Source organism: Serinus canaria, chromosome 17 (genome assembly GCF_022539315.1).
Source record: "Serinus canaria isolate serCan28SL12 chromosome 17, serCan2020, whole genome shotgun sequence".
NCBI lineage: Eukaryota > Metazoa > Chordata > Aves > Passeriformes > Fringillidae > Serinus > Serinus canaria.
Window position 1 is genome coordinate 5,329,422 of NC_066330.1, and position 19,516 is coordinate 5,348,937.

General features: G+C 48.0%; 2 protein-coding genes across 2 annotated transcripts; one reads left to right on the plus strand and one right to left on the minus strand.

Annotated features, from left to right (window-relative positions):
• The first annotated feature begins 213 nt into the window (after positions 1–213).
• LOC103819012 (HIV Tat-specific factor 1 homolog) lies at positions 214–6,122 on the plus strand. Its single transcript, XM_050980820.1, has one exon. The coding sequence runs from the start codon at positions 3,763–3,765 to the stop codon at positions 4,924–4,926; it is 1,164 nt and encodes a 387-aa protein (XP_050836777.1). The 5' UTR covers positions 214–3,762; the 3' UTR covers positions 4,927–6,122.
• MIGA2 (mitoguardin 2) lies at positions 6,090–19,331 on the minus strand. The gene is made up of 16 exons (XM_030232749.2): positions 19,219–19,331; positions 17,803–18,045; positions 16,955–17,165; positions 16,025–16,137; positions 13,923–14,034; positions 13,308–13,447; positions 11,747–11,864; positions 11,479–11,579; positions 10,878–10,993; positions 10,385–10,457; positions 10,103–10,189; positions 9,820–9,918; positions 9,313–9,447; positions 8,547–8,600; positions 7,477–7,593; positions 6,090–7,346 (listed from the first exon to the last, which is right to left on the minus strand). The coding sequence occupies exons 2-16, from the start codon at positions 17,896–17,898 to the stop codon at positions 7,143–7,145; spliced, it is 1,776 nt and encodes a 591-aa protein (XP_030088609.2). The 5' UTR covers positions 17,899–18,045; positions 19,219–19,331; the 3' UTR covers positions 6,090–7,142.
• Between the last annotated feature and the right edge of the window lie 185 nt (positions 19,332–19,516).

The window sequence follows — 19,516 nt, forward strand, 5'->3', positions numbered from 1 at the left end:
CCTCTTCATTTGTGGACTTCTCAGCAGACCCAGGAAGACTCCCATGCAATCAAACCCTTTAACTTTACACTTAAACCTTTCAAGTTCCTCATTTTAGACCTAGGAACAGCAAGATGTTTGATACCATCACTAGCAGCAGAGGTGCCACCACAACTGTCACCTAAATAAGAAACCAAAGACTGAGTTTGTAGCATGTTTCTCCAGGAAATTTAGGAAAAAAAACCACAATCATGATGGAAATTTTTATTTTACTTGTAATGCCCACATCCTAAGATTAAAGATATTTTTAAAAAATTAGCTGCAAAGAAAAAGATAAAAGCAAAACAAGAACAGATTTTTACACCTTTAGGAAATCAAGAAGAAAATAGGCACAAGTTTACATTCATTAGTTTCAGATATGGCAAAGGAATGTTCTACTAAAGAGTGATAAATAAAATCCTGCTTTCCCACTTCCCTGTATGAGACAACACAAGTCATGCTCTTCAAAGCCACACTGATCTTGCAGATACAAGGCAGATTTTTCCTCATAATTTTTTTATTAATGTGCTTTAAAGACCATAAAGACCCTCCTAGAGCCATTTGGCATGTCTCTACATACATACTAAAGTACCAAGGATGTATTTTAACCTCTTGTGAAGCTTGTTACAACCTCCACATAAAAAATGAAAGTCATGCATATTTGAAATTCTGTTTAAGCATCAGACACTATTGAGGGATTTTATTTCATTGCTGCTAAGCCACTTTAAATCCCCATCAGTGTTAAAATCTTGCAAGTGTCAGCCCAGGATGATTTAACCCCTTGAGAATAAGAGTTCATCATAAAAAAAGGTGAACATCTTATCTCAAGGGGTTCTATCCCAATACACAGCTGCTACTATACTGAAGAATTTCTGTTGCTAAACACAATATGCTGGGGAAGGGGTTTTCTAGGGATCTCAGGAAGCCAGAGGGCAGGCAGGTGTTCCATCACACCCTTTAACTCTACCCTGCAATACAGGTGAATAGGAAAGTCACCTTTTGGGTTGGGCCCTGCTCTGGGTGGGATCAGTGGAAGCAGCCTGAGGGCTGCATCCGAAGGGCTTGAACACAGCAGGTGCCTGACACCACTGCTCAGGCCAGGGAAAGCTTCTTCCACAGGAACAGCTCCTGTCAACCCCCTGATCCTTGAAGTTCCCTTCAGAGGCTGCAGACACCTTTCTGCCTTTCCTCTTGAGCTACACTGGGACTGGGGAGGGACAAAAAGCAGCAATGAAGTGAGGGGGAGGTGAAGAGAATTTTAACATCCATCCCAGTAAAGATAAAACCAGTTTGTCTCGGCAAACATCCCTGGCTGGTGCAGGACCAAGTCACTGCTGGTGGGAAAAGGCGGAAAACTCGACCTTCAAGAAGCTGTGGATGTTCCCGAGGCAGATTCCTCTTTACCTTCACTGGAAGGGATGTGTAACCTACTTGCAATAAGGGGTAAGGAAAAGCATCAAGCTGTAATAAAACAGTCTTTCTTCATTTGATTGATAAGGAATTTACAATTTCTCAGCTTAAAAAGCCACACAGTGCAAGTTAGTGTTTGCTTTGGGGGGACCCTGTTTCAGTATCCTCTCCTGCAAGGATGCAAAAGCCCCAAGTCAGCAGCCAGTGTTTTTGTCTGTACACAAAACAGGCAGGCTGCCCAAGAACTGAGGACAAAGACACTCAAAATAGTAAATAAATACACATAAAACAACACTAAAAACAAACAAAAAATAATTACCAGCACTGATTGTTTAGAATTACAGTCCGTCTCATTATATTAATATTCACATTTTATCTTTTTAACCACTATACAAAAGCTGCTGAAGTGACTTTCTTCTAAACCAGCCATACAGGAGCACAAAGCACAATCAACATTATTTTTTTGGCAAAGTAACTTGCTTTCAGAATATACCATACTTCTGAATCACAGTTTGCAGGTAGCAGGTGTGTCATGCTAATACAACATTCTCCATTTCTTTTCTTCCTGCAGACTACCAGGAGCCAGACACCTCAGAGACCCTTCCTAGTTCCAACTGCTGTCTCTTAAAGGCTTCTCATAACAGTTTATTCCACGCAGCCTCACTTGGGGCAGCTGCTCCTAATTTCTGCCTCAGCATTGTCCTCTTTATTGCATTAATCTGGTTTCCAGGATAAGCCACATCAGTCTGATGTGCTTACAGAGCACCAGATGTTACTGTGCTCTACAAGCACCCCCCTGCAAACAACTCAGGAGCATTTCAAGGAATCACAGAACCGCAGAAGGGTCAGGTTGGAAGGAACCACAGTGGGTCATCTGGTCCCACCTCCCTGCCTAGGGAGTGTTATGAGCAAAAAGAGTTACTCATTTTTTTTAAAAAGGGTTGCAGAATTACAAGTTAAGTTGAGAGTTGATAGCTGGCCTGCTGGCCGAGGAATGTTCTTTTGTTAGCTGACTGTTGTAATCACCTGTTAAGTAGCAAGTCTTTAACCATCTATTGTTGAGAATTCTCCTTTCTCAGTACCACCCTTAACTGCTGCCAGGAGGACGGCATCCCCCGGACTGTGGGAAGGGAGGAGACCTCATGAGTCTATTCAAATTATCTCAAGCCGGAGTGCAACAGGAGGGGACCCCCACCAAATCCAGGAAAAGACCCCAAAAGCAACGAGCCAAAACAGAATTAAGAGATCAAAGTAGTGTCTGGATATCAGGGGTGAGGTCCGGAGCCGGCAGAGATGCTGAAAACCTTAGTGGCCCCTCACCATAACCTGAAGATGTTGGTTGGAGCCAGGACCCAAGATCTGCGATCTCACGAGCAACACATAAGGTACACCTCCGTCACTCTGTGAGGATGGGACCTCCAGCTCTGCTCCCTAGGGAACAGAGCTGCACGTCCCTGCTCCTCTGAATCACTCCTGGGAGTCACTCCTGAGAGTGACAGCAGGGAACCATGGACCTGTCAACCACCTCTCATCCTGAGCTGGTCACTTTTAATAAAGGCTTGAAAGGAGAAAGATCTCCTGCCCTGTATAATTTCAGCTGGGGGCTCTAGGAGCGCTGTTCAAGATTGCAAGCAAGTTGTATTCTATTACCATCTGCATGGCAGTTATCTGGTGTCAAGTGGGCAATTTCTCCTTATCTCTGCCTGAGTGATCATAATCACTCCTCCATCGGCAGGGGACATCTGCTAGCTGATAACAAGCTATTGAATGTCACGGCATGGCTGATAAGAACTATAACATCCCATTGTGAGATGCTCCGCCCAGAGGGAGGAGCCAAGGATTCCTACCCAGATATAATCTGGAGATTCTGACACCTCAGCACAGCTTCCCACTGGACTCCCCAGAGGAACAGCAGCTGCTTCTACTTCCACGGATCTGCAGAGGAAGAATACACCTTTTCTCTACAGGACCCTCCTGCTCCAAGAGAACCACAACTGACACTTCAGAAGGACTGCAGCCACTTTTCCAACTGGACTGCTACCAACACCCTGACCAACAGGGTGTCAGGTTGAGTTCTGACTCTGTCAGGGTTGTTCTAGTGTATTGCATTGTTTTATTTTATCCTTTTTTTTTTCTTCCCTATCAAAGAACTGTTATTTTCTGCTCCCATATTTTTTGCCTGGGAGCCCTTTAATTTAAAATTCATAGCAATTCGGAGGGGTGGGGAGGGTTTGCCTTCTCCTTTTCAGGGGAGGCTCCTGCCTTCTTTAGCAGGCACCTGTCTTTCCAAACCAAGACAAGCGCCGGTGTCTGGGGCCCAGTGAACGGGGCAGGATGAGCGGCAAGGATGGAAATGAGGAGTTCTACCGGCAGCTGCAGCTCCAGCAGCAGTACGAGGCCAAACCAGCCGAGGGCGAGTCTGACCCCTTTACCTACATGGACCCGGCGGACGGGGCTGCCTACGAGTGGGACTTGGAGAAGAAGGCCTGCTTCCCCAAGATAACAGAAGATTTCCTGGCAACCTATCATGCCAACTATGGCTTCCATGTAGATGAGACAGATACTTCATCTGCTTCTGGTACAGCCACTGAAAATAAGCAACCAGTAAGTTTTAAGAAATCAGGAACACAACCATCAGCCAATGAGATAGGACGAAAACAAACAGATCCAAAACAAAAATTGGAAAAAAGGAAGCTAGAGCCAGGGTGGTTTCACGTTGAAGAAGAAAGGAACACAAATGTTTATGTGACAGGTTTACCTCCAGACATTAAGAAAGATGAATTTGTACAAGTCATGTCAAAATGTGGTATCATCATGAGAGATCCTCAGACAGAAGAACACAAGGTCAAACTGTACAAAGATAAGGAAGGAAATCTTAAAGGAGATGGCCTCTGTTGTTATTTGAAGAGAGAATCAGTTCAACTTGCTTTGAGGCTTTTGGATGAAGCAGAAATCCGAGGCTTTAAATTGCATGTGGAAGTTGCAAAGTTCCAACTGAAGGGGGAGTATGATGCAAGCAAAAAGAAGAAGAAATGTAAAGACTACAAGAAGAAATTGTCACAGCAGCAGAAACAGCTGGACTGGAGGCCGGAGAAGAAAGATGGGACAACTCGAATGCGGCACGAACGCATTGTTATTATCAGGAATATGTTTCACCCCAAGGACTTTGAGGAGGACCCTCTAGTGCTAAATGAAATAAGAGAAGATCTGCGGATGGAGTGTGAAAAGTTTGGTCAAGTAAAGAAAGTTCTCATATTTGATAGGCACCCTGATGGCGTCGCTTCTGTGTCATTTAAAGAAGCAACAGAAGCTGATTTGTGCAAGCTGACTCTAAATGGAAGGTGGTTTGGTGGCCGTCAGCTCAGTGCTGAAACGTGGGATGGTGTAACAGATTATCAGGTGGAGGAGACTGCAAGAGAAAGGGAAGAAAGGCTCAAGGTGTGGGAGTCATTTTTAGGGGACCCTGATGCAAAGGAGCAGCAGACTACATCTGATTAGTGGCCCCTCACCATAACCTAAGAAGATGTTGGTTGGAGCCAGGATCCAAGACTGCAAACTCGAAAGCTAAACACGGGGTATACCTCAAGTGCCCTCGTGAGGATGGGACCCCCAGCTCTGCCCCCTGGGGGACAGAGCTGCACTTTCCTCCTCCTCCGAGTCACTCCTGGGAGCGGCAGCAGGGAACCACGGACCTGTCACCCCCCGCCCCGCCCCCATCCTGAGCTGATCACTTTTAATAAAGGCATTAAAAGGAGAAAGATCTCCTGCCCTGTTTTATTTTCAGTCCCTAAAAGACATGGCACAGCACATTTATCTGTTCCTTTGACATCCTCCTGTTTACTTTTTTCTCTGTTTATTTACTTCCTGCTTTTACCAGCAGAATCCACATTAGATATCTGAAGAGGAAGAAATCATTTGTATTCTCCAAGCCCACACATTGACTTTCCACTCATATGGAAATTCCAGACTCTTACATATTTTTTCCACTTGCAAAAATACACCCGGGTAAGCCTTGTGTCTTTCACCCAGAACAGGCACAAGGGGTAACTAATCAGTCTGGAATAAAACCAGTGAGGCTCATGTTTTTGTGGAAGTCCTGAAGACCTCCTCATTCCGAGGGCTGGACTCAGACCTGTATGTGAACTGAAACAGAAGAAGGCACAGGCTGGATCTCTACTTTTATCTGTGGCTTTGTACTCATAGAGGACTCAGCAAATCATTGCAAACCTCAGTCCTGCAAGTCAGGACTGCCTCAAGTCAACAGCATAAAGCTGAGTCAGGAGAGGTTTAGGCTGGATATCAGGAAGAGGTTTTCTACCTAGAGGGTGGATGGGCACTGAACAGGCTCCCCAGGGAAGCAGTCACAGCACCAAGACTGACAGAGTTCAAGAAGTTTGGGCAATTCCTTCAGCCCATTGTGGGAATGTTGGGGTATCCTGTACAGAGACAGAAGTTGTGCTCAATCCTTATGTGCCCTTCCAACTCAGCATATTCTATTATTCTGTGATTTTTATGATTCACTAAGTCCAGCACACTCCCTGCTGCTGTCCTACACGAGTATCCAGCTCAGTTCACATCCCAAAGCAGCCAGATTCCAGGTGCTGGCTGGGCAGTCAGAATCACGGCATTTGAGAAGCACTACCATAAACACACACATCTGATCGTTACCCAAAACTATGCTGTATTTTTTAGAAGTGACAAACTGTAAAGAGTAATTTCCTCTCTAGAAGCTTGATCCCAGCTCTCCAACTATCCACACACATAACCTCACCTCCAACATCTACACCTCTCACTACCGTGTGCACAACAGCAATAGGCACCATATTATTACCCCTTCCCCCTGCTTGTACACACCCCACACCTCCTACCCAGCAAATGCTGCTGCTGGCTCATTCTGAAATCCAGCAAGGCACTTTGATGGGTGTCAAAGACTTTGTGCAAGCACAGGCAAAATGCAAATCTCCCCCTTCTCAAACTAACCTGCCTTAGGGGCAAACATAAACCTCAGCAACCTCCTAAGCAAGGATGACCAGGACACAGAGCTCGTCATCTGGTCTCCAAAGAGCAGCAATACCAAGGGAACAGACCAATTTCCCCAGAGCTTCAGACTCCTTACAAAAGTCTGCATTTTACTCAGTGCTTTACAGAACTATTTCTTCCTCCCCAGGAAAGAAATCTTTGCTAGTCACATTGCATATGTTATCACACTTAAGGTACAAATCAGCAGTCATTAGTGTCTGTAGGAACACAGCAGAGAAGAACAGTAATAAAAATCCCAAAGCACGCAAAGCCTCCTTGAGAAGCTAATGGTCAAGTGGAGAATTTACCAACAATATTCCTGTTCCCACACACAATCGTAAACGTCAGTGATTCACCTCCCAGAACACACAAAGGCAAAACAGGTACATACATTGCCCTATTCAAGAGAATTGGGCAAAAATCTGGGCCCGGGCAGTTCAGGACACAATGTATCTATGAAACAGTGAAAGTAATAAAAATGACAGGAAGGTGGAACAAAGAAGAAATTCAAACCATAACTTGGCAAGTGGTCCTGGATCCATCCCAGCAAACACTACTGGCTACAAAAAGCAGAAGGTCCCACCAGATTGCTGTGTGTTCACATAGTCTTGCTGCCACCGCTGCACTTTGCAGGTAGTTTTATCCATCTCCGGGAGGAAAAGGTCCTTGTACAAAAGTGTTTTCCTCCACTGACATCAGATGAGCTCCTCCTTCAGCGGCTCGGTTTCCGCAGGAAGCACGCCGTTCATCTCCGGGGCAGTCTCGGTGCCCAGATATCCCAAGAGGATCTCGCTGCGCCGCCGCGACAGCTGCAGGATGTCCTCTGCCAGCAGCTGCACCGTCGTGTACCTCACATTGTCGAAGTCAAACATGTCCTTCAGATACTGCACGATCTGGTGCTGCAAGAAAAGGAAGGTTACAGTCAGGCCTCCTTCACCTGCCGGTACCAGCCACCAAGAGCACGCATCAACAGCTTTATGCCAGCAGACAGGAGTCCCACACAGATGAGGCACAGAAAAACCAACTTACCTTGAAGAAACTGCAGACTTCAGATAGCTGCTGCTTGGGCCCCAAAAAACCAAAGGCTAGAACAGGACTGACATGCTCCGATACGGAGTAGAAATGAGAGATAAAGCCATCTGGTACCTGTCACAGGGAAGGACAGAATTAGTTTGTCTTCATTCTCAGACAGAATTAGCAGCTTATTCCATATCAGCCACCAGCTTCCCTGCCAGAAAGCTTCAGTATCTGAAGTTAAGAGCTATTTGGAACATCTCTTCCTGCAAAACTACATTTATCTTCCAGATCCCTTGAAGAGCTTTTTATCTTCATGTTTCTAAACTGCTATTTCAAGAGGTAAATGAACAGAAGAAAATGAAAAGCAATCACCAGCCAGCCTTTATAGCCTCTATTTATAATTTGCTGACCAAGCCAGGAAAGGACATGCAAATATCCAAGGCAGAGCTACTGCATGACAGCATCAGCAGAGCTTCCAATTCTCTCATTTCTTTCTGTGCTATCTTAGGAGCCAAACCCTGTCATACCAGCTGGCTGTGGGATCGAGCTGAAAAATTGCCAGAGGCCACAGACCCTGTGGCAGAACCAGGGTTGTGAAGTTGTGGCTTCCTGTTCCCCTGCTCCATAAACTTGTCTGCTGTGATACTGTAGGAAGTCACAGACTTAAGTGAAACTCATCAAGTAATGGCTAATTACCATCAGCACTGGAGAGTGGAGCAGTGCCTGAACCTTTCTTTTGCTGCCAGCAAGGAAAGCACAATTCAGGAGCAGTCCCTTGTTGCTTGGGGTCTGTGGCCATTCCTACAGTATTGTGAGCAGGGAGAGGGAATTCCAGACAGGCAACGCTGTCCTTTGAATCCTCACATTAAGAAAAAGGGAGAATACACTCAGACTGATTCAATAAAATACTGTCAGAGCACTGGAGCAGTGACTGCAGGACCCCAGGGCTCTAAAGCATCACAAAGAACATGACTCTGTTTAGACTTCTACCACGTAAGATTTCCCACTTTGTCAAGATCTGTGTGTTCTCTTTTCAGCCTCAAATACATTAGATTCTTTCCCTTTTGATTAATTTTGCTTACCATCAGAAGCCTCCTTTTTGCTTTCAGAACTGACCAGCAAGCAGTTGCTAGAGCCTACAATTAACAGAGAGAGCCCATCAGTTACTCAGATTATTTAAAAAAACCCAAAGTTTACCAACACATTGTCACCAAAACAGTCACCCTTTTGTGCCAAAACCTCTTTAAAATGACAAAAATTAAAGCAAACTGCAAGCAGATTTAGCCACTTCAGATCCATTCCAGAGAAGCCGAAGGGTTTTTGAAGATTGTTAATATGATCTGACATAGTTGCCCAACAGCTCACGATCCCCTGTAAGCAGACAGCTGTTACAAAGTGCCATTTTACTCACAATCTATCAAACTAATCAGTCTTAAAAATACAGCTGGGGGGCAGAACTAAAGGAAAGCTTTGCAATTTGAACTTCAGTGTCTGCTGAGGTACTACCAGAATGAATGGCCACATGCTAAAACCCACATATTTTCCCCTACATTTTGGTCCTTTTATTCTCCTTCATAAAAATAGGTGCTGTCATCTTTTAACATCTCAATGGCATCACTGATAAAAGCCCCTAGAACCATAAGTCTGGTTGCCAGCCAGATGCTTGCAAAATAAGGAAAGCTTTCCTGTAAACAATTTCCATGCACAAGCAGGCTGTTGTTTAGAACTTCAGGAAAGCGTGGCAATTATAAAGAGAGAATTCAGCTCAGCTGGGAAAGATGAGGTTATGCTCTTTCCTGGCCTTGGCACTGATCTCACACTCACAGCAGCCCTCCCTGTCTCACACACCGTCTCCTTGAAGCTGTCGGACAGCCAGCGGTTGCGCAGCACAGCCAGCACCGAGGAGGGAGGGTTCTCCAGATCCTCAAAAGCATCCATGAGGATGAAGTCCAGCACAATATCAAAGAAGCTCATGCACACCACCTGTCAGGGAGCAGAACAGTCTGTAAGGGGAACAGGTTTTAAAAAGAGAGACAGACTCTTTTGGTTTGAAGCAAGAAGATGTAACAAGCTGAAGTCAATGTAATCATATTTCAACAGCAGGTCTTTCCCACCTGGGCCATTCCTACATATGCATTGTAATACAATCACAGTGGTTTGGCTTGTAAGGGACTTAAAAACCATCCAGCTCCACCCCCTGCCTTGGGCAGGGACACCTTCCACTAAACCAGGTTGCTTCAAGCCCTATCCAGCCTGTCCTAGAGCACTTTCAGGGATGGGAATTCCACAACCTATCTGGGCAAGGATTATCTTCTATCTCCTCTGCAGCTCTGTACAAACAATGTTTTTACCAACCCCTCTTCCCTCGAGCTCCTGCTGAGTGGTTGGCCAGGTCTCCTGCTTCAAGGCATAACGCAGCATCTCCTCGTAGCTTTCCAGGAAAGCTTTGGGATTCTGGGAGAGCAGAGAAACAAAACAGAAGTTTAACTACTTGGATTTGAGCTGACATCAACATCACAGTAATCACCAGGTGAGGAAGTTTTCTTCTTTCAACACACTGGAAAAAATCTGAGTTGGGATGGGGGAACAAGTATTCCTGTGCTCAAGACACAGTTTAGTTGTTACACAAACTTCCTACCTTTTCAGCTTTTGTCATCAGTCCTATCATCATCTGCTTCCCAACCTCCCCAAAAAACAGCTGATTGCTTTCATCCTCCAGCAGCTCCTGCAAAGGGAACACAGATGTCTCTTGTGAGCATCCTCAAATTCTAAGCTGGGAAAAAAAACCCAAAAGGGCAGGACACGAAGCAGTGCAATGCTGCACCCACCAGTGTTGTTAACCTTTAATAAGCTGGAACCTAGGAAACAAAACTGCACAGCCATGTGCCATGGAAACCTGGGAGCCTGGAGCCATTCTCACCTGGAATGCCTGCCTCACACAATGCAGCTTCGCCAGGAAATCCTGGTCACTGTAGCAGCCAAGGAGTTCTGTCCTAGAGGGAAACAGGAAGAATTGTGTAAATTCCAGTTCTGATGTTGGTGTTCCTACAATTATGGTCCCCTAAAAACAAAAAACTAAATTCCCAGTCTGTGCATAGGAGAAAGAACAGTCACATTCCCTTTATCCAATTTCCTGGGGGAACAGAGCACATCTGCCAGGATGGTACAGGACTATGCCAGCCTCCCAGAACAGTCACATTTCCTGTCACTGATTTCCTGGGACAATTACTCTTTCTTAACTTGCGGGTCCCTGAAATCTGGGTTAATTCCCTGGGAAGGCCAAACCAGCAGAAGGATGCTGCGATTTTATGACCCCAGAGGGTTATTCTGGTTATGGGGCTGCTCAAAGGCAGATGATGTGTTCACAGAGCCCCAGGGGACACCAGGTCCCACAGCTCCAGCTGGCTCTTCACCTCAGCGTCCGGCACGCGACCTTCCCTTCTTTCACCAACTGCAGAGCTTCTTCGTATGCTGCCACTGGCTTGGAGAGGTGGAATGGCATTTGCTCAAAGGGGAGAGAGTCAAAGAGCTGTAGAGGTAACAAGAGACATGGGAAGAACAAAATGAGCTCATTAAATAATTGCAAACATGCAAGTGAGTGCACACAAGCAAGGTAAACCTTCTTCAGAGAATCTTCAGCTAGCAGAGTTTGTCAGTGACAATTGCTTCATGCAAAGATATTTCACTCTTCATTAAAAGTTAGCCCTGACACAGCTCAATATTCCATAAAATTTACACCACCAACCCATCTTACATAGATATCATCACTTTCCCAGCTGTTATGGCATGTTTTCTGTAGTAAATAAGAAGATGACATGGAAGTGCTGGCTGGAAAAGCCTGCCCCATTCCCCTCATTAAAACCTTTTCCTAACATCCATCATGAACCTCCCAGCCTGGGGTTGTTGCTCTGTGTTTGATCATCTTCCTCTCCCAAGATATGTTTCGCTCTGCTGCCTTTGTGCCTTTCCCTCCAAAGCCACTGGGCTGTGACACACAGGTGACACTTCAGTCACCTCTGCTGCAGAGAAGAAGGAATCCTCCGAAGTGGAGCTGTCCTCATCATCCGTCCGCAGCCGCAAGGATCCGTCCGCCAACGGAAGCATCAAAGTCTTCTCTGGAGGAGAGAAAGAAGCCACATGTGTTGGAGTTCATGGACCAACATTCCTCTTAGCTCCTGTGCTCTCTTCCACTCCCACTTTGTCACTCCTCCTTCACTTGGCTTACAGAAAAGACACAAAACCAGGCAGAAAATTGACATTTTACTGCAGCCAGGTGCCCTACCCAGATCCAGCAGCACGCTGTCCGATGGGAGAGAGGAGCCAAACTCTTCCTGGAGGTGGTAGGCTCGGTGCAAGAGGGACTCCAGCTTCTCAGCAAACTCCCTTTTCTGGGATTCCTCCTGGAACACACAGAAATGTCACCCTTAGTTAGCCAGCTGGGCACAGACAGATTGGACAGCACAAATACAGGAGGAAATTTTCAGTAAAAATGGGATTTGCAGTCTGCAGATTAAATGATTAAAAATAAAAAGAGAGAGGAGTCATTAATCCTACAATGCAGCTAATAATGCATGGGGAGGGAAGCTTCTACACAGCCTACTCAAACCCTTTGGCTTTTGAGCTTCACAATTTTGTTTTTCTGATAAAAAGGGAAGAAAGAACTAAAGAACTTTAACCTGCCACCCAGAAAAATAGATATTTTAATAAATTATACGGCACTTAAATCTCCTGCCTTTTGACTTTAGCCTAACTTCAAGGAGAAATTGCATCAGGAAACCTGTGTTGAATGTAACAGGATATCCAGAATTGGATAACAGAAAATTTAGATTAGGACGCTGGGCATAAGCAAAGTTTGCTGTAAACAACACAGAAGGATGAGGAAAAAAAAAATGGTGTGGGGAAAATAAGACAAACAAATCTTGCCTTCATGCCCCTAATGTTTGCATGAGTATCTCACCCAGAAGACAGAAGCATTAACAAGAAGCACTGAATCTATTTTCATAATGAATCAACCAGTTTTAAGGCAGTTTTAGAAACACTACAGGGCCCTTCAAGGAGAGCCAACAACAACAGAATCCAGATTTGCCTTGGTTAAATATGATCCAGCACAAAAGACAAATGTCCCACATACTTACTACACCAGACTCTGTTTACAAAAGGCTGGGAACACTTTTTTTTCCAGTGAGAACTCCTGGAGAGTTCAGAGTTCAGCTCCTTTCACAGTCCTGAGTTACAGCAGGGTTTTTTAGCTTTGTGGCTGTCACTGAGCCATTCTAGTTTAAATCTCCCTTAACACAGGTTTTCCATGTGGAGTCCACAAGTCCCAGACAGCAAGGGGTGTCCTAAAATCTTGGTTTCTGTAGCTGCAGAGGCTGAGTGAGGTACACATCTCTCTGCAGGGACCAGGGCCATATACAGCTCCTACCAAATTCCCTCATCCACACACACAGAGCTGGGCTCTGCTCTCCACCAGCTCCCACAAGTGGCAGTGACCATCAAGATCTTCATTTTAAAAAGTTACAGAGACAACACTGCCAGCCAAAGCAGTGCTGCATTCATCACAGCCTTTTCTCACCACAGGCTGTGCCACGGGAGGACACGTGTGACAGTGAGTGACACAGGGCTGGAAGGTGGATGGAAACGCTGGGGAATGAGGGGGCGAGACGTATTAAAAAGAGAAAGAAATGAAAACCACCCACTCCCATTTCATAAGGAAGCTGCAGATACAGACAGCTCTTAAACAGAGTCTGGCCTGACTCTGCCCTTAATTTGCTCTCCTTTTAACCTCCCACTGTTTACTGCTTCCAGCACCCAGGCTGGCCTTTCAGCATGTGGGCACCTACCTCTGAAATGTTCTCAGACATGCTCTCCTGCTGTTTGCTGCTGTCCCAGGGCACAGGGGTGCTGGTACAAGCACTGTCCCTCTGCCTGATGCTCAGTGCCTGTTCCCATTTCTGCAGGGCCTCCTCAAACAGCTCCATGCCTGGAAACCCAACAAACACTGGCTGTGAGAGTCCTGGGGCACTCAGGAACAAAGAGATATAGGATGAGCCTTTGCTCACTCAGACAATCCAGCAAAGAAGGAAATCCCAAAATAAAGAATAAACATATTCTATTTATTTCCTGATTAAATATGGTTTACTTTGGATTAGAAGAAGAACATTCCCAAACTAGTTAAAGCACCATCCATGTTATTGCCAAAATACTGTTCTCTGCACAAGATGAGCCTGTTGCTCAAGAACAGTATTTTGGAAGTATATTATTCACTGACAATAAAGGTTTGGTTTTTTGTAAGAGAAGATGGGATTTTTACTTGAGCTTAAGCTGAGAATGGAAGGAATCTTTCTGTTAGAGCTCTACATTTTGCTGCTGATGCTCTGTGTCAATTTTCATCCCCTTCTTGCTCTCACAGTGATTAACAACTCCCCCAGAGCGATGTTACCCTTGTGCCTGCTTACCTTGAACATAGAGGCTTTCTGCACTGGAATCACCAATGGCTGCAACATCTCCCATTGCCTGGGCCTCCCACATCCCTGGGGGAACTGGACTTGAGGAGTTGACTGCGACCATCTGCAGGAGGGGAACAGAGAGCAGCAAGTGGCTTTTGAATTCTCTTAATGTTAGAGATGCTAAGATCAAACAAGCACCACCAGCCTTCAGCAAAAAGGCATTTTCCTTCCCCCTTGTGCTCCCCTGTATTGATGAGCACTGAAAGGACAGCCCTGATGGAGGAACAGCCCAGGAAAGTTCCAGAGTAATTGCTACAAAGGCATCAGGATTTTGATGGAAAGCTCACATCAGCTCCAGCTGCCTTTATGAAAAACTATGGAGGTGGCAAGGAAGCAAGCACAGTCCAAACAAAAGAAACAGTTTTCCAGAAAAAATACAGCTGAGGATTCCCCAGAGGGCACGGGGAATCCTCACTCTCCTCTTTGTAACCAGACCCTCTGGTGGGAGGGCTGAGCTTACAATCCACACAGCAATGTCAGTTCAGCTTTGTCCAATTTCCCACAAGGCATCAATGTCTTCTAAAGTCTGACCCAATAAAGTGCTGGATTCTTCACTATCAGTGACCAGTGTTTTCCTGTGGCTTACAGAAGGATGTCCAAACATGTGCCTGGTACTAAAAATAAGCTACAATAATCAGCTGACAGATGAATTCCTGTCTTGCCTCCATTGATCAATCCCTGTGGAGTGTTAATAAATCACCTTGAGATCCTGAACTGCAAATCATCAGTTCACTGCTGCCAATTTACTTACTGGATGGCAACGAGGAGCCAGGAAGCAAATGCTCAGGCAAAACATGCAGCTGTGCAAAGGATGGGCTGTTTTTTTCCATCCAGTAATATAAAAACTGTAAGTACAGGGTCAGTTCATCTGTACAGAAACAGATGTCTCTCCGTGGGGGTATCCCCACCCAGGCACCAGCAGTAGAAAAAGGTATTTATTTATGGATTGCTTTTTATTTAAAGAGAAACAGAACTTCAGTGATACAAAACCTGGACAGCATCTGTGTGAACTGAGAAGCCATGGGGGAATCACATGGATGTGAGTCCCTGTTGACGGAGGGGAAAGAGCTGGACACAGCTTGGTGCTCACATCCCAGCTCCCCAGGGAATGCTGTGCCTGCCCAGCGCCGTGCCGGCACTGCCGCCTGCTGGAGACACACTTCGGCCAGCAGGGATTCCAGCAACTCCTGGTGCTTCAGCTCTACTAAAAACAGCAACACCAGCATGTGCTGAGGAGTGCTGGCACCCAGCAGCTCCTTTCAAAGGGGTGATTTTTCCCCTCTCCTTGCCTCAGCATTGCCAAGCAGCCTCTGAGCCCGGGTGATGATGAGGGAGGGTTTTGCAGCAGCTCACAGAGGTTCATCTGTGTCCCCCCTGCTCCAACAAAATGTTAGCTCTGAGCAATGGGGATGTGAAACAGGTCTTGAAGACATGAATGCTTCCAGTTCTGGTCTCACAAAAGGTGGATATAAGCACTGATGGCTTCTCCTGCCTGGTTAAGCCTGAATTACCTGTACTCATAGACTGCTTCTTTGGCTTTGGAGGAGGTAGAATGACTGGGCTGTGTTCTCACCCTGTGCTGTTTCCTGAACAGAGCTATCAGATTTTGGTAGCTAATTTGGTTTTAAGAAGAAAGCAAGCTGTGAGCAGCCCCAGCACAGAAGGGAGGGGCTGCTGGGCCACCCAAACCCCCATCACAGAGGGAAGCAAACAAGCTCCCCATGGCTGTGAGACCCAGAAACAACCCAGCCTAACTCCTTGAGGGGGTGACAGAGAGCTCCAAGGAATCATGGCCATGTCTCACAGGGAAATCCCTCCTGAGACTCCTCCTTGGCCAAAGAACTGGCCAAGGATCCTGGAGCTCCAGGCCACAAAAATTACTGCTCACAGGGAATTCCAGACACTCAGTGCAAGGTTAACATCAGAACCTGCCCTACAATTATCTGCAGCAATCTGTTTTGCTCCATGGGCCAGCACAAGCCCAAGGACTTGGTGATCCCATGACAGGTCTGTGCCCTGACATCTCCCAGCCCTGCTAACCAGGTCCTTACCGAGGCCAGGCTGTGGGAGGAACTGGAATGTTTGCTGGGCTCAATGGAGGAAATCCCGCTGAGTGTGTCATTGCTCTTGCTGCCAGGGCTCTGCACTCTCCTGCTGGAGTATCCTGCAGTTGGGAAGGTCACACAAAAACAGGATTTTAGGCCCAGGTGACTGCAGAAGGGAATAGGGAGGGGAACATCACCTTGTCCAGTACAACTGTGAATGGACAAAGCAGTATGCAATACCTAGAATAAGCCACAGATCTCCTGTCTGCTCTGCTTTGCTCTGAGACTGGTGTCAGTGGGGATCTGAGGCTGAGGAATGTATTCACTGCTTATGGACAGCAAGAGCAAGAGGAAACAATCAAGCAAAAATTCGTCCTCCTTCCCTCAGGACAGGCAGAACACGGACACTGCTCCCTTGATTTTCATGTTTCACCAAACAAATGCTTAATCCCTAAAATGCTTTGCTGAGGGCCTGGGTCAGTCTTTCCCCTAAAATCAATACAAGTGGTGAGGAAGCTGACCAAGGTCAGGGAGTCACCACAGAGCTGGATGGACACTCCCAACTGCCCAGCCTGGCTCTGGCCACCCTCAGCTGAGCACTGACATCACGAGATCAATGGAGAACCAGGTCACTGTATGCCCAGGTCGTTATTATTGGGGCCTATTATTGGGAATGGTCCACAGGCTGCCTACAGGGAAGGGGATGGGAACTGCAAACCTCAGGGAAAACATCAGGACACCTTTTGTTCTCAAGACTGTGAGCTCACAGCTTCTCGCATTGCTCCCCAAACCCTGAGCTCACAGCACTGCTCTTCAAAATTCCCACTTCATTCCACATCGGAGCACTACACAAAGGCTTTGCCCTCCCCTCCCCACACCTCCCCATCGCTCCCTGTACCACCTCCTTGGGGATTTTCCCCTTTGTGTGAGGCCAACCTTTCTTCACAGAGGAGACCCTCCTGGTTGGCAGGATGGGCACTGTGATCCCTCCTGGTTTAAAGCCACATTTGTCCGGAGCAATTTGCTTCTTTCGGCGGCGGCGCCGCTTCAGCTGATGAGCTGCGAGAGCCAAGGCCACGGTCCCCAGGGCTGTGGCAAAGAGCACCTTGCGCAGGCCTGGAGAGAGCCGCAGCTGAGAGAACACAGACTTGAAACACAAAAGAAATGGAAGAGCAACAATGAAAAACCAATTCCACCGCTCTTTTAAAAAAAATTAAAAAAATTAAAACAGTGTTAAACATGACACACCTCGGCTTTACCCTCTCACCCATAAAACACGCCCTCTGCTACACAACTAAGACATAGCAGCAGAGAGACTGTGGAACATCATTCTGACAGGAGCTGGAGAACTTGGTCTCAATCCTCACTGCCCAAACACACTGTAAAATCTGCACACAGCCTGGGACAGATGCAATCCAGGTTACCCAAATTCAGCTCTGAAACCCTGGTGTGAAGCTGAGCTTTACTGCTCCGAGTGCTGCATCACTACAAATGGGGAACAGATTACTCTTCTTTAAATGACAAGTCTTTTTTTAGAACCTTTGATGAAGAGAAAGATTGAACCTGGGTGTTCTCCCAGGGAGGGATGTGGGAAGCGCTTTTCTCTCCACTCCAAACCCACTCAGAACTCTCTTCCACCACCCCAAACTCCCCCTGCAATTGCTCCAATCCCTCAAACTGCCCAGGTCTCCCAGCACCACCCCACTGTGCCTCCATCTCACACAGACAACCCCGCAGAGCCAGCCCAAGGAATGTGACAGGAAAACCCTTCCTGCTCCTCGTACCTGCCCAAAGGTTGTGTAAACGAACACGGGGATCTCTGCCACAGTCATTGCCAAGGCCTGCATGATGGACATTCCCTCTGTCCTTCTGAATGCCATGGCTGCACCAGGATCTGGGCACCTTCGGGAGCCACAACGGGGAAGGGCACTTGTGGATGCTGTGCGAGCTGCTCACAAAAGAATCCAACTTTTCTCTGACATCTGGCTCAGAGTCCTGGAGTTGGCCTTCATCCAACAATCCTCCTCCTGCAGGAAGAGGAAGAAAATCAGGTGAGTGAGGGGAGCACCCACCCTGTTCCTTCCTGCACTTTACAAAACACACACCCGTCATTTGGAGCAGTGAATCTAAAATATCTTCTCACCAGTAGCAGCAATTCTTTTGTTTGTCCTACCAACCACGGGTACAGATTCCCAAACTGCTCTACAGCAGCAGCACCCTGGGGTTTGACAGCTCCCAGAGATTTCTACATGTACCAGACCTGGCTGCACATGGTTGGAGGGATTTTGTTCGCAGTCCCCATACAAAAAAGTCCCAATTATCCCAAACAAGCATACACACATTTTCATTGCCAGAACTCTGCTTTCACACAGTTTGCTGTGCATCACAGCCCTGCTCGAGAGCCACCAAGCAAAGGGGGTTTGCCCAGGAGGTTTCACTGCTGCCAGTGGGGCTGGGCAGAACGGATGTGCTCAGGTCAAGGACAGAGCGACAGAAGGCGCCGATGTGTGACCCCAGAAAGCGGTGACAAAGCCCTGTCCCTGCCTGACACCCTCCCCATACCCACCGCCCCGAGCACCTTATGGAATGTTCTCCGGGCAGTGCGAGCCCGCAGGGACCGGACACCGGACATGGGCTCTCCCCACAAGGTTAAACACAACGTCCAGGCCACAGCAGAGATGAGAAGAGCAAAGTGCAAGGAATTTTGGGCACAGAAAGCAGCCCGGGGTTACCATACCGGCATAGGGAGCGCAGGCACCGAGGTACCAAGGCAGCCCGTCTGTCCGGGCATCTCCCCCCACCCCTGCCCGCCGTAGGCACCCGGGGCCGGGCTTCAACCCTCCGGCCCGGCGGGGAGCGTCCCACGGGAGCCCCGCACCTGCACTGCAGCACACTGGGCCCTGCAGAAAGGGCTCCCGCACACCCCGCAGCATCCCCCGCATCCCTGAACATCCCCCCTGCGCCCTCGGGTGCCTCGCACCCCTGCTGCATCCCCGGCCCCCCGCAATCATTCACCCCGGGGACATCCCCGCCGCCCCCGCACCCGGAGATTCCGCACCCTCCGCGCCTCCCACCCCCATGACCGGCTTCAGCCGGGGGTTCCCGGCTCGGCGCTCCCCTCTGCTTTCCCCCCCCCCACTAACGATGGTGCGGCCCGGCGGGCCCGGCCCTCGCAAGCGGGCGCGGGCGGCACCACTCACCGCGGCGGGGGGGGCGCGCGGCCCCGCTCGGCACCCTCTCCCCGCGCCGCGCGCCATGGCCGCGGAAGGGCAGCGTCTCCTTCCCCCGCGCCGCAGCCCACCCCTCTGGGGGAGGGGCCAAACGGAGTTACCACCCCCGCGCCCATTCCAGCCAATCAGAGCGGAGAGCCGCCCGCCGCAGCGCCAATCGGAACGCGGCCGGCTCGGGGATGCGGCGGCGATCGCGGCGGAGCGGGACGAGAAGGGGCGGGGAGCGCGGCACGAGTTCCTATTGGCAGGCGCTGACAGCTCCCTCCGC